Source organism: Heterocephalus glaber, unplaced genomic scaffold (genome assembly GCF_053883595.1).
Source record: "Heterocephalus glaber isolate CG9 unplaced genomic scaffold, H.glaber_assembly_v1.0 deba00001442, whole genome shotgun sequence".
Lineage (NCBI taxonomy): Eukaryota > Metazoa > Chordata > Mammalia > Rodentia > Bathyergidae > Heterocephalus > Heterocephalus glaber.
This window is the reverse complement of record NW_028258296.1, coordinates 1,819,662-1,832,561: the sequence shown is the minus strand read 5'-3', so window position 1 is coordinate 1,832,561 and position 12,900 is coordinate 1,819,662. Positions and strand designations below refer to the sequence as shown.

The 12,900-nt window shown below is 37.8% G+C and overlaps 1 protein-coding gene across 17 annotated transcripts in view; it reads left to right on the top strand.

Annotated features, from left to right (window-relative positions):
- Nucleotides 1–12,900, top strand: part of Dock7 (dedicator of cytokinesis 7) — a 198,422-nt gene that overhangs the window by 104,918 nt on the left and 80,604 nt on the right. For all 17 annotated transcript variants that reach the window (XR_015451897.1, XR_015451898.1, XM_021255643.2 and 14 more), the window contains exons 20-22: nucleotides 1,857–2,088; nucleotides 4,955–5,119; nucleotides 7,708–7,877. Coding sequence is in view for 15 of the 17 variants with exons in the window: in XM_021255643.2 (XP_021111302.1) it covers nucleotides 1,857–2,088; nucleotides 4,955–5,119; nucleotides 7,708–7,877 (567 nt within the window). In the remaining 2 variants the exon portion in view is untranslated. The remainder of the gene's footprint in view (nucleotides 1–1,856; nucleotides 2,089–4,954; nucleotides 5,120–7,707; nucleotides 7,878–12,900) is intronic.

The following is a 12,900-nucleotide window of genomic DNA, read 5'->3' as shown; positions in this document are numbered from 1 at the left end:
GGGGGAAAAGGAAGTGCAAGTGTGTTACATTCTGCCATTCCAGTCCTGATGACTACAGTTCAAAAGTTTATAATTTTTCAACTAAGTAAAACAGACTCATTAGAGACTAGTAATCTCTTTAAAAGGACCAATTGAAAATAATAAACATTTCTTACAATGTTTTATACTTTTCTTGTAACGTTTTGAAATATACTTAATATATTACAACGTTAAACAAATTGGTTGTGTTTTAAAACTTGTTTAAAAGGGTCAATTGCAAGGGCTGGGGATTTAGGTCAGTGGTGCCAGCCGCCTGCCTTGCAAGTGCAAGGTCCAGAGTTTGTTCCTCGGTACCAGAACAAAACAAAAAAAGGGTCAATTGCACACCTGTAGTCCCAGCACTCTGAAGGACTGAGGCGAGAGGTTTGCAAGTTTGAGCCCAGCCTGGGGAACGCACAGACCTAGTGAGACCCTGTCTCAAAGTAAGAAAAGGAATGGGTGTGTAGCCCAATGTGAAGGCCCTGGGCTCAATCGCAGCACCACCGAAAAAGAAAGAAAAAAGAAGAAAGAAAGAACCAACCAACTGACTGACCGAATTGAGTACCAGCTGAATGCAAATGTTTCTTATGATGTTTTGTACTTTTTTAAACTCTTTTAAATATATATTTACTATATAGAGCTCAGTGAAATTTTATTCATTTGAATAATACATATAGAACAGCATGAGAAGTTTAAATGTGAAGCTGTGCAGCATTGCTCCTTTTTCTTAAAGTTTGTCTCCATTGCTAAGTAAAGGAAAACCTCCCAAGTTCCAGCAGACTTTTGTTCCTATCTCCTTGGTCAGAGCTCTGTAGCGCATGGCCATTTCTAAGTATAAAGGAGCTTGGGACCTGGCATAGCACTGCCAGAAGCAACACTAGTTCTGTTGGCGGCACAGAAGGAAGTTACATAATAACAATCCGGAAGCAAATCTACCAGTAATTTGAATGGAGAAAATTTAAGGTTATGAATTGTTAACTGGAACTAGGGGCATAGCTCAGTGACAAGAGTGCTTGTATCATAGCATGTGAGAGGCCCTGGGTTAGATCCCCAACACCGTACACACACACGAAACCCAAAAACCCCCCCAAAATGAAACCATAGGAAGTTAACTGGGTTAAAGGTGATCACTGCTAAATGGGTAAAAGGATTCTGTGGTGCCAGCAGAGATCAGTTACAGAGAGACTCCAGAAAGGAGCGTAGGAGCTGGAGGAGGACCTTGACGGCTGACAAGCAGAGCTCCGTGGAGAGGACAGTGCTCTTCCCCTGCTGTGGTGGGCAGTCCTGGCCAGGGACGTCAGACAACCACCCCTTCTGTGGCTGGCAAACACCGCCACTCACATCCTCCATGCTGAGCCGCACCTTTCACATCTGCTGCACCACCAGGAAACAAAGAAGACGAAGTCTCCGAACGTCACAGGCCCGGCACATGGCCTCTGGTACCCTCTGCTGTCTGAGCCTAACACCAGCTTGCTGACCAGGAGAGCTGTAGTTTAAAGGTGTGTTCGGAGGCATGACAGAGATGATGGCTTGGAGCTGAGAGGCAAGAAATGGCCCAGGTAGGTTAGGGTACCTGCAACAGTTGTTGAGCTCCGGCAAGGAAGGCAGACTCAGACCTAAAGAGAAAAGATCCTTCATGAGTAATCAATACTATTTGTTGTGGCTATTTTACACTAACAAGTGAGAATAGATGTTAATGGGAAAATTGTTTATAGCTACATGTACTATATGCACATGTCTTGTACTGTATTTTCAGTTAATGTATTAGTAGTCCGTATTCCTTTAGGATTGGGAATTTTTGTAGTTATAAGTGGCATTTTGTTTATTCTTTGTCTTAGGATCCCTGTCTTGATAAATTTTTTGCTCTGGTCAATGCTCTGGATGAACACATGTTCCCCGTCCGCATTGGGGACATGCGAATTATGGAAAATAACTTAGAAAATGAGTTGAAGAGCAGCATTTCAGCATTGAATTCATCTCAGTTGGAGCCAGTGGTCCGATTTCTTCATCTCCTGCTTGATAAACTGATCCTATTAGTTGTTAGACCACCTGTCATTGCTGGCCAAATAGGTAATTTACTTTTGCTTGGGAATGAATCATGTTGTTTATAATTTGGCATTTCTAATTTTTGCAGAGAAACTAACTAAAGAAGAACTATGCTCTTCTATTTGCTATCTGAAAATACTGTGTTTGGTTTGGGAGTTGGAGATTTTATTTCCTTGTTTGTAATGACAGAAAATAACTTTTTCTTTTTATAAAATGTGTCATATAGACTCACAATATAGAAACAAATTAATTCATCTTTTCACTTAAATATTTATTAAGTACCTTGTTTGTCTAGAAGCTGATAGGTACTATGAAAGGGTGCATTCCTGACATTAAAGTCTGACAGACTAGTTAAAATGGGTAAAAGGGTAAGTCATGTTACAGTTTACAGGACATGTAATAAACACAGTCTGCATTTTCACTTAGGTGCTCTCCTCCATTTAATGTAGCTTTTCTTTCCTTCTTTTGCTCAAAATCACTGTATTCTCTTTTTCTTCTTTGTTGTTCTGGAATGAGAGGTGTTTCTCATTCCTACCCTTTTCCAAGGTTTAGCTCTCTACTTCTCAACAGTTTTACCTAAATACTAAAAAGAAGTTAAGCTGGAAAGAAATTTGAGGTAAACTTTTATTAAAATTTCATGTTAAGTCTTGGCACAAAGAAAAATAAGTTCCGTTAGGTTTTTAAAAAAATTTTTGTAGCGAGACTTACAAGTGGAGGAAGTTCTTGAGCGTTTGATGACAGTTAGGAATCTGGCATGTAACTGTTACTGCAAGGAGCTGAGACCACATGTGAATAGTACACAAACAGATCAGTGAACCTGGGAATTTGTAGGAAGACTTACAAGTAATAAGTTGCAAATTGGAGGGTTGGTAATTAGAGATAACAAGCCAACAGGAGATGAAGTAGGGTCTTCCATCACACTTCAGTAGATGAGAACTGTTTCTCTGTAGGAAACCAGTAGGCCTTTAAAAGGTGTAGTCTTAGTTAGGGAAATAACATGACCAAATTTGCCTTTAAAAAGATGGCTACAGTATGTGGAGATTTGAAAGTCAAAAAATCTGGAGGCAGCTGGGGATTTAGCTCAGTGGTTCCGCCACCTGCCTTGCAAGTGCAAGGACCCAAGTTCAATCCCCGGTACTAAAAAAAAAAAAATCTGGAGGCAGACAAATTAGGAGTCTCACAGAATTTCATGCAGAAATGCTGAGGTCCTGATAAAAGACAGGACAGTACAATACAGAAGAGAAGGTGGATTCAAAGATGATAAAGATGTCTGCTTTATAAGTTGCAGGAAAAGCTTTTCAGAAAAAAAAGGTTAGTTTTTGTTGTGGATTGTGTAGTAAAATAATAGTAGTAAAGGCAAACACTTGCATTGCACTGGACATGTACCAGGTGTAGTGCTGTGTGCTCTACACAGATGAGACCCTCGCCACACCCCTATGTAGTAGGTGCCATTACTATGACCATTTGTTCAGTGAGCAAAGCAATGGACATAATGTTTAAAAGTGTCCCCTGATATCACACAGCTAGTATGGCAGAGCTGAAATTCGGACCCAAGTGACTAGCCTCTGAGTGTTTCTTGTCTGCGGAGTGGAGACCATGGATGAGATTTACAAGAACAGTGCAGCTCACTGGAGGCAGAACTCGTTTCAGTTTAGTTAGAAAAGAAAGCAGGATTGAGTAGAGCATGGGAGAGATGTGAACATGGGTACGTGCTGAGGAAAACCAGCTGAGAGGTAGGAGGAAAATACATGCTGCAAGTGAGAAAGGCCTAAGTTAACGGAGCAAATCTGTGACAAGGGTGAGTCTGGGTAGAGCACTCGTACAGGGAAAGGACTCATGCAGACAGCGCTTCTTTTGGAAAGGACATAAAAGCAGTTTCAGTTTCTGATGAATTTGTAGGAAATATTTGAAAACTCATGCTTTATGCATTTCTTCTGTTAGAAGGAAGGGCTTGCTAAGAAGGGAGGAGGCAGAACTTGAGTTTTGAGATGGATTCTGATGATTTGGAATAGCTGCTGTGAGAAAAAAGAGAAGAGAGTTAACTGTGAACATAGGTAGGGTTGGGAAAGCCCAGGCAGGTTTCTGTCTTGTCTCTCTCCTTGTGGTTCAGTATATCTGTATAATAAGCTTTCCCAAGTGACCATTTTATTCTATTATACCATTTTCAGGGAAAATCAGCTGGGCTCATTACCTAGTTATAATTTCCTGTCTTGATCAAATAAATCAAGGAATCTGAGGTCCTGTTGCTCAAACTGAGTATGGTTTACCCATTTATTCAGTGCACTATCAGAATTCCTCAATATTTGCAAAATTCTTGTAATATACCGACTTGGATGACTGCCGAAGTGGTGCTCATCCTGGTGTTTAAAGTGCTATAAACAGTCTCAATCTGTTTTCCCTTCTAATTGTTGTACAAATTCACCATTTCTGTTTTCATGATACTACTATTTCTGATAATCTATTTTTTGATAATTATTTTTATTGTTTATATTTTTAATTAATTTAAACAAAGGTAATATGTGCTCATTGTGTGTGTTTAGATTTCCAGTCGTCTGCAAATGAGAAGTTGCTTCTCAAAGGGGATACCCAAGATAGATTTATTTTCTCTATAGTGCTTTGTATACCCAATATAATGGTTATCTGTTGGGTAATGTTTTTGGTTTTAACTAATCAAACTATAGAATTTTCATGTTAAATTACTAAAATGTGTTTTTTCTCACTTTCTTAACAGAAGCATTTTTGGTTTAGCTAATACAAGATGTCACTAAAAACAATACTCTTGCTGTGCACAGTCGCTATTTCTGAAGCATTTAGAGATGACAAAGCGTTGATCTTTGTGGAACTTAGAGACTAAAAATGTTAAAGCAAACATTTTCTTCCTTCTTAAAAGTTAATCTAGGTCAAGCATCTTTTGAAGCCATGGCATCAATTATAAATCGACTTCATAAAAACTTGGAAGGAAATCATGACCAGCATGGCAGGAACAGCCTTCTTGCGTCCTATATCTATTACGTTTTTCGCCTACCAAATACTTACCCTAATTCACCCTCACCAGGTGTGTGATTCTTTTTACTGTAAAAGTATCCTTGGTAAATTCAGTCTGCATGGTGAGACTGAGATAATAATACTGTAGTTCCTGGTGTGATGCATTCATTCAATAACAAACATGTGTTGAATACCCACTAAGACCATTCACTGTGCCAGGTGCAAGAGTTAAAGAGATGTTTCATTTTAAAGCATCATTATTTATACAGCTTTCTTCAATTTGAATTAGAGGTGTTAGTTAAATTAATTCTTGGAAATGAACCTTGAAAATAACTTCTTATGCTTCCACAAGCATTTACCATTCCTTATTAAGGTAAATAGAATCTTGTTTGTCACTCAGAATGGTTTTGGGCATCAGTAGTTCCCTAATAACCCTATAAAACCTATAGTAATACTGTATAAGAGACTGTTCTCTAGAAAAGCTCAGAGCATTGGCACTCAGAGTAGTCACCTGTCCTGTCTGCCACTGGCCACAGCCGTGATGGTCGTGGGGATATCTTTGCTTGAACAGTCCTTCAGTTGTTTAGTGATCATTTGTGCATACTTTCCATCTTTTATCATCAGTGGCGAGGGTATGTACCCTTTTCTAGATATTGGCAGTGTTAGGCGCGATAGGGCTGATGAATAATCAGTTATGAAGAGCAGGCATACTGCTAATCCGACTAGACATTTTGGCCTATGTGGGGGACCATCTTATTGATCATGCCCAAAGGAGGCTGTGAGCAGTTAACCCCACAATTGGCTTGTTTTGAGAAGCATGTCCAACCAAAGCTTACTTGCCGTGCCGAGGTCAGAGTGACTCTTACCCAAATTCCCTTCTCACAATTAAAACCTTCTTAACTAGAAAGACAAGGTTATTTGCTAACTACACCCCATATTTTGTCTGTTCTGTTCCTAATTGAAGAATGCTTTCTCTTTTCCTTTACAAGCCTTGCCTACCTCAGCAACATGTCCATAGCAACTGGATGTCCCCTCTGTGGCCCCTTTAACCCAGTCTGACCACGGTGTCATCAATAAATAGCAGCTTGGATGGACCAAGGTCTTTGCTAGTTACTCAGTGCTGGCCGTCCTGGCACCCCATTTCTCTGTCTCTTTAATTGTGTCTTTGAGTTTTTCTTTCAACCTTGCACCACAGCACTGAGTGGGAGATTGAAACCCCCTGCAGGGGGCTATGGTAGGCCTAGTACTTTTTTACTCCTTTACAAAAAAGAAAAGTAATTGGCTCTTTTATTCTGGTTTATTATATCCTGTCTTGTGTTTTAAACTGAGACTTGCGGGTCTGAATGTTTGATAATGTAGTATCTACATTGCTCATCCATTTACCTTCATTTCATGAATCAGGTTTTTTATGTCCTGACCTCAGAGATTATACACATTAATTAGTTGACAGGTATGTATCATTTGCAAATAGAACATTCAGGAAGATTTCTGTAAATAAGAAAAATTCAGAGAAGTTGTGGTTATAACTGCTAGATACTTTTATATTTATAGAACATGGTTGAGAGATGATGTCAGGCTTGACTTCAGTCAGATGAAAGGGACTTCTTTGCTTTTTTATATAATTGAGACTCCTAGAATTATCTTTACTTTGGTATATATACATATACTAAGAATGCCATTTTGTTATAATTCATATACACACATATATCATTCACATTTTGTTATGGATCACATATAAAACAAATACACCTATAAAACGAATGACTATATTAAATAAAACAAATATATAGGAAGAAAAGGTCCAAAGGGGTAGGGTTAGTGGGAGGGGCAGGGGAAAGGAAAGAAGGGAAAGGAAAAATGATGAGAAAAGGAAAAAATGGAAATAAAGTCTTTGTAAATAGGGAAGGGTGGAGGGGGTGAAGGGAGGGCTAGGAATGGGGAAAAAATAAGAACCAAGATGCATTATGTAAAGGTACAATTCCCAATGAGAAATGTAATTGTGTTATATACCTACAATGTACCAATAAAAGAATTTAATAAAAATAAATAAATAAATAAATTTAACACCCAAAACAAGTAAAGACGATCTGGTTGAAGAGATATTGGTAACCTGCCTATCCCTGTGGTAACTGTGTATCAAGGGGCAGAGCAGGAAGTTTGAGGAAAGGAAGAGGCATCAGCTGGAGCATTTGGGGTCTTTGATATAACTATACCAAAGTGAAGGTAGTGGGTATGTGTTTCCTGTTAATTTTGTTATAGAATTAATATGTAATAGAGAAACATTGAAAATAATAATTTTATTTCTAACATAAGGTTTCATCAACTTCTATAATATAGAATGTCTGCATCTATAATTCTGGCATTCGAGGAGACTGAGGCAGGAGAATTGCAATTTTGAAACCACCTGGGGATGTAGCTCAGTGTGACAGTCTAGGTTCATTTACTGCACAATAAAAAAGAATATCATGTGTAACTATTAATAGTTCTGGAGTGTTTTGATTTCTGTTGATATTTTTAAAAATTTATAGTATTTTTTATTTAGAAACAAATGCAGTTCATGATCTTTGTGAAATCTTGTAAAGTGGTAGTGGGTTTTTCAGGTCCATTTCTCACTTGTTTTCTTTCTTTAATGATGTTCCATTTTATGTGCATCTCCAGGTCCTGGGGGCTTGGGAGGATCTGTACATTATGCCACAATGGCTAGGTCCGCTGTGCGACCTGCAAGCCTTAACCTGAGCCGTTCGCGGAGCCTGAGTAACAGTAACCCAGACATATCGGGGACGCCCACATCCCCAGACGACGAAGTGCGAGCTATCATTGGCAGTAAGGTAAACTGATGCCATGCAGCTGTCAGTTCGGTTTTCAGTGTACCAAAAACTGTAAGATTCCCAGTTATTTTAATTTATTCGTAATTTTGAGATATACTTAAGTTAATAAGCAATAAGTTGTATAGTTCTTTTTTTTTTTTCTGTTTGGTACCAGGGATCAAACTCGGGACCCTGCGCTTGCAAGGCAAGCCGCGGAACCACCGAGCTCAATCCCCAGCCCTAAGTTGTGTATTTCTATTCTGTTTGAGCTAGGAATAAATTCTATTCTGTTCTACCAATAAACACTATTTCATGTCTCTCTTAAATATGCTTGCTGTTACAAACAGGTTTATATGTGCTGGTAAAAAAAATACCAAATTTTAGAATTTGTATAGGATAACTAGTTACATGTAACTTACTGTTACGTGTCTGATACTATCATGTGAAAAATATCTAGATTGACTTTCTATAGAATTAAAACCAACTGATGGATAGAAGATACAAGTCATTATTGATTTATGATTCCACCTTCTCCGAAACATGTCGACAACAGTTGTGAACCTTAATTGGTAATAGAGCTACATTTCACATGAAACTGTGTGAAGTACGCTAGGGTTAGAAAAGCATGATTTCTTTAGTTATTTTTAGTCATGTTTTAGTCATCTTGTCTTCCATTCTTCCTCAACCGTGATCATGTCCTGTGCCTTGTCAGGCCAGCAGCATGACAGAAAAAGAAGAGGGCCATCTAGTATAAGACCCAGCTATATTTAATTTAAAGTATCCTCTTTATTACCCCCCAGAATGCTTAAGGAACAAATCATTTTTACCTTTGTATGTGTAAAGTATAAAAATAAACCCTGTAAGCAAAATGGACAAAAACACAGTAAGACTGGAGCCTGCACGTGACACAATATTGTGCTTTAGAGAAACTACTTTAAATTTACATTTTGCTATTAGAAAAGAAGAAGATACCATTTATGTAGAATCATAGTCACCTTTTCCTTGACATTTTACTTTGTTAATTTGGGTGTGAGAAAGAATTAATACACATGTTCTAGGATCCAGGACCCTGATCTAGGAGCCTAATCTACAATAGAACCTTAAAGTTCTAGGTTTTGTTTCTTAGGTGAACTACTTGAACATTGACCAAAAAGGTCTAAGCTACTCTTACAGTTTATATAATTATAGAAATATACATAGCTTATGTAGTTACAGAAAATTTATATTCAGAAGCTTCTAATTAATTTACATTAATGAATGCTAATTCATGTTAAGGGTTGATGTTAAGTACAGCTCACTTTAAGTAACTTGTAATTTCTCAGAGTAAATTTAAATAAGAAAGTAAAACTTGTGGGCTGTGGATTTAGCTCAGTGGTTTCAGCACCTGCTTCACAAGCGCAAAGTCCCGAGTTCAATCCCTGGTACAAAAAAAAAAGAAATTAAAACTTGTATTTTAGTAATTTAAAGATCTATATACATGTTTCTGTAATTAAACAACTTTCATTCCTTGTGAACTCCCAAAGAGCAAGGTGCAGATGTATGTAAGATATTTCAAAATAACCCCTGTATTCTGCAGTTGCAGAATACCTTCCCCAGTATGTTTTCCTGTTTATAAAAAGGACTCAGGTTTGTGTTCTCGTTTTCATTCTGATCATATCTCATTGTAATAGAGATAGTACTTAGAATTATTTATATTTTGTAAATATAGTTCTTCAATAGAATGAATCTGATTTGTGAATTGTAAAAGAATTTACTAAAAAACTATAAAGAGCATATTCATCAAGATTCTACTTTTAAAACATCTCCCAATTTATGTGGGATTTGCATTGTGTGTCATTAGCATAAACCTCCACTGCTCCTTATGGGTATGTGATAGATTATAACTTCATGTCTTGGAACAGAGAGATCAACATACATGAATGATTATTTTTGTGCTACTTAAGAAAAGGAGTTACCTGAGGCATCATAGTGACTTAAATATCTCGGATAACTTCTGAGAAAGCCTTCACAAGATGAGGACTTGTTTCACAATAGCTCAGCCTTGTCCTGATTTTTATTAAAATGATTTTTGTTTTCTTTTTATTGGAAGATTTTTGATAGATGCTTTCATATTGGATTATCATTTAGTCATAATCCCTAATTTTAATGATGCATAATTTTATTTTATAAAATGTAAGAAACCTGAAGTTTATGTATACTTATTCTTCATTTATTTCGTTGGCCTGGCAATTCAAGAAACTTTACTTTTGTCATCTTGTCTTCCATCCTTTCCCAAGTATGACCACACCCTATGTCTTGTTGTGCCAGTGGCTAGGGCCTTCATAATATCAATTTCATACATTATGTTCTCTAACCATTATCTTCTGTTTTTCTAATACCCTATCTTAAGTCCAACAATTTCTCTCTTCCTCTGCAGCTCTCATCTTTTGACCCTATGCCTTTTTTCTTTTCATTCCTCTAATGTTCTCTCTTCCCCCTTAGCCAGTTTAATGTCCATAATCAATCATAATGATTATTTCTATCACAAACCTCAGTTCCCATATTCTTCTCAAACTCGAAACCATGGTTAAACCCAGTCACCCGCCTGTGCCGTGTCAGCTTCTGCACAGCTGAGTGTTGCTTGTGAAATGCCATGTGACTAATCTCACTGGGAATTCCCAGGCCATGAGCCTCAGCAGAGTGCCTAACGCTATTGGGCATTTATTTTCTGTACTCATTCAGTGTTCATTCTCCCAGGAAATAACTTCATGCCATGATTTGTTACCTCAAAGCTCCAATACTACCCCACATTGAATTTCCTGTTTCAATGGGAAAACTGAGAACATCAGAACACTTTCATAGACCGTCATACCCACACATCTGTGCCCTCTGCCATTTACTTCTTAATACTGTGCATTTCTTCTATTGATACAGACTCTGCCGCCTCCTCTTTCTACTCAAGATCCTCCAGAAATTTTCATCTCTCCTTCATTACCGATTTCTTCCTATATATTGAATTATTCCCATTTACATACAGGGATGCTGTTATTTCTCTCATGTAAAAAGAATTCCTCTGTAGGATTTCTGCTGCCACCTTCTTTGTCATTTCTTTCTACCTTATACAGAATTTCTTAAAAGTATTTTCTGTACTTGCTGTCTTCAGTCTTTTAGTTCCATTGTCTTGAGTATCAGGGATTGAACTCAGGACCTTGTGCTTGCGCGGCAGGCAGCGGAACCCCTGAGCTACACCCCCAGCCCTTGCTTCCATTGTCTTAACTTCAATTAAATGTTCCTCCCATCTTCCACCAGAGTGGCCCTCATTAATGTCACCAGGGTTCTGTTGCTAATCCCAATAGGTAATGAGCAGAATTCGTCTTATTTTATCTACCCGCATCTCTTGACAGATTATTTTTTTCTCTGGTTTATTCTGTTTAGTTGGCTTCTAGGTCTCCACTCTTGGTTTTCTTCTTAAAATACTGGTTATACTTTTTGAGTTTCCTTTGTGGGTTCTTCCTTTTCTGATTTTTTAATGTGGAAATGCTCTGGGTCTCTGCACTTGTTTCTCTGTCCTTGTGAGTCCCATGCTCTATTAAATTCCATCAAATACCATGTAAATGCTGTGCTTGCTGCTTACAAAAGTGTTTTTTGTTGGTATAACTCTCAGAAATTCCAAACTTAGCTGCTTTCTAAATGATTTTGTTTGAATGGAGTAGATGTTAAAGCAGAGCCACTATCTGCCCCAGCCCGCAGCCCCCACCCCGTGCTGGCAGTGGCGTCCAGGGCCTTGCTCAAGAGCGCTTCTCAACATTTCTGCTGCTACCACCTTGGTCTGAGCACCCAGTGCCTCTCCTGGAATTAATATTAAGTAGCTGTAAGATGCTTTCCCTGCTGTTCTACCCTCTGTTCATAGCAGAGCAACTAGAAGGTTGATTTTAAAATTTACAGCAAAGAAGAAATTAAGTCAGATTACATTATTCCGCTAAGCCAGATCCCTGTCAGACTACCTCCCTCAGCTCCTTTAAGACACCTCAGGTCTGCTCTGAACATTTGATCTAAATACGTAACCTTGTCATTCTTTCTCTCTAGCCTTGGCACTGAGATTCCTTCTAATCCTCTCGTTCTGACTCTGTTATTGTTTCAAATCACATTTACTGCCTTCTACTGTAGCATATGAATTAGTTATTCGTCATGTTGGTATTTTAATGTTTGTGTTCCTTTACCAGAGTGTCCCTGCATTGTGGTGGCAGGGATATTTATTCACTGATCCATCTAAAGCACCTATAATGTCCAGCATATTGAAGGGGCTCAAGCAGTGTTCATCCAGTGATTGCAAACATTGAGTGTCTTTAGCAAGAATAAATTACCTTTTTTTTTTCCCATTAACTTTATTGGTACATTTTAGGTATAAAATGCAGTTACATTCATCATTGAGATCTTGTACCATTACATGAGTCTCTTGGTTCTTATTTTTTTTCGCCTTCCCCTGCCCTCCCTTCACCCCCTCCACCTTTCCCTATTTGCAAAGACCTTGTTTCCATTTTTTTCCTCTTCTCATATTTTTTCCCTTCCCCTACCCCTCCCAATTCCCCTGCTCTTTTTGACCTTTTCTTCCTGTTACACAATATCAGTTATACATTTTTTAAATTACAATATTAAGATCTAGGAGACATTACCACAGATTTTACAGAATTTAAAAGGATATAGAAAGCATATTTCAAAAATCCGTTTTGAAATAAATTTGACAACTTCTAAGAAGTACCTTGGAAGACAAATTAATGAAACTAACTCTGGAGGAAATATAAAATTTGAATAGCACCTATTAAAGAAAGTATATTCCTAGCTTGAAAACCTACTTATATGACAACAGTAGGCTCATAAACATTTTAACTGATAAATTATATCAAACAATTAAAGCAGAAAAAAGAAGGAACACTTCTCCCCTCATTTTAGGAACTCAACATTGTGCTAATCCTAAAACTGGATAAAGATAATAGAAGAAAAAAGTATGAACATAGATAGACATTAGTTTAACAAAACAAACTATTAGAAGTCAGATCTGGCAGGA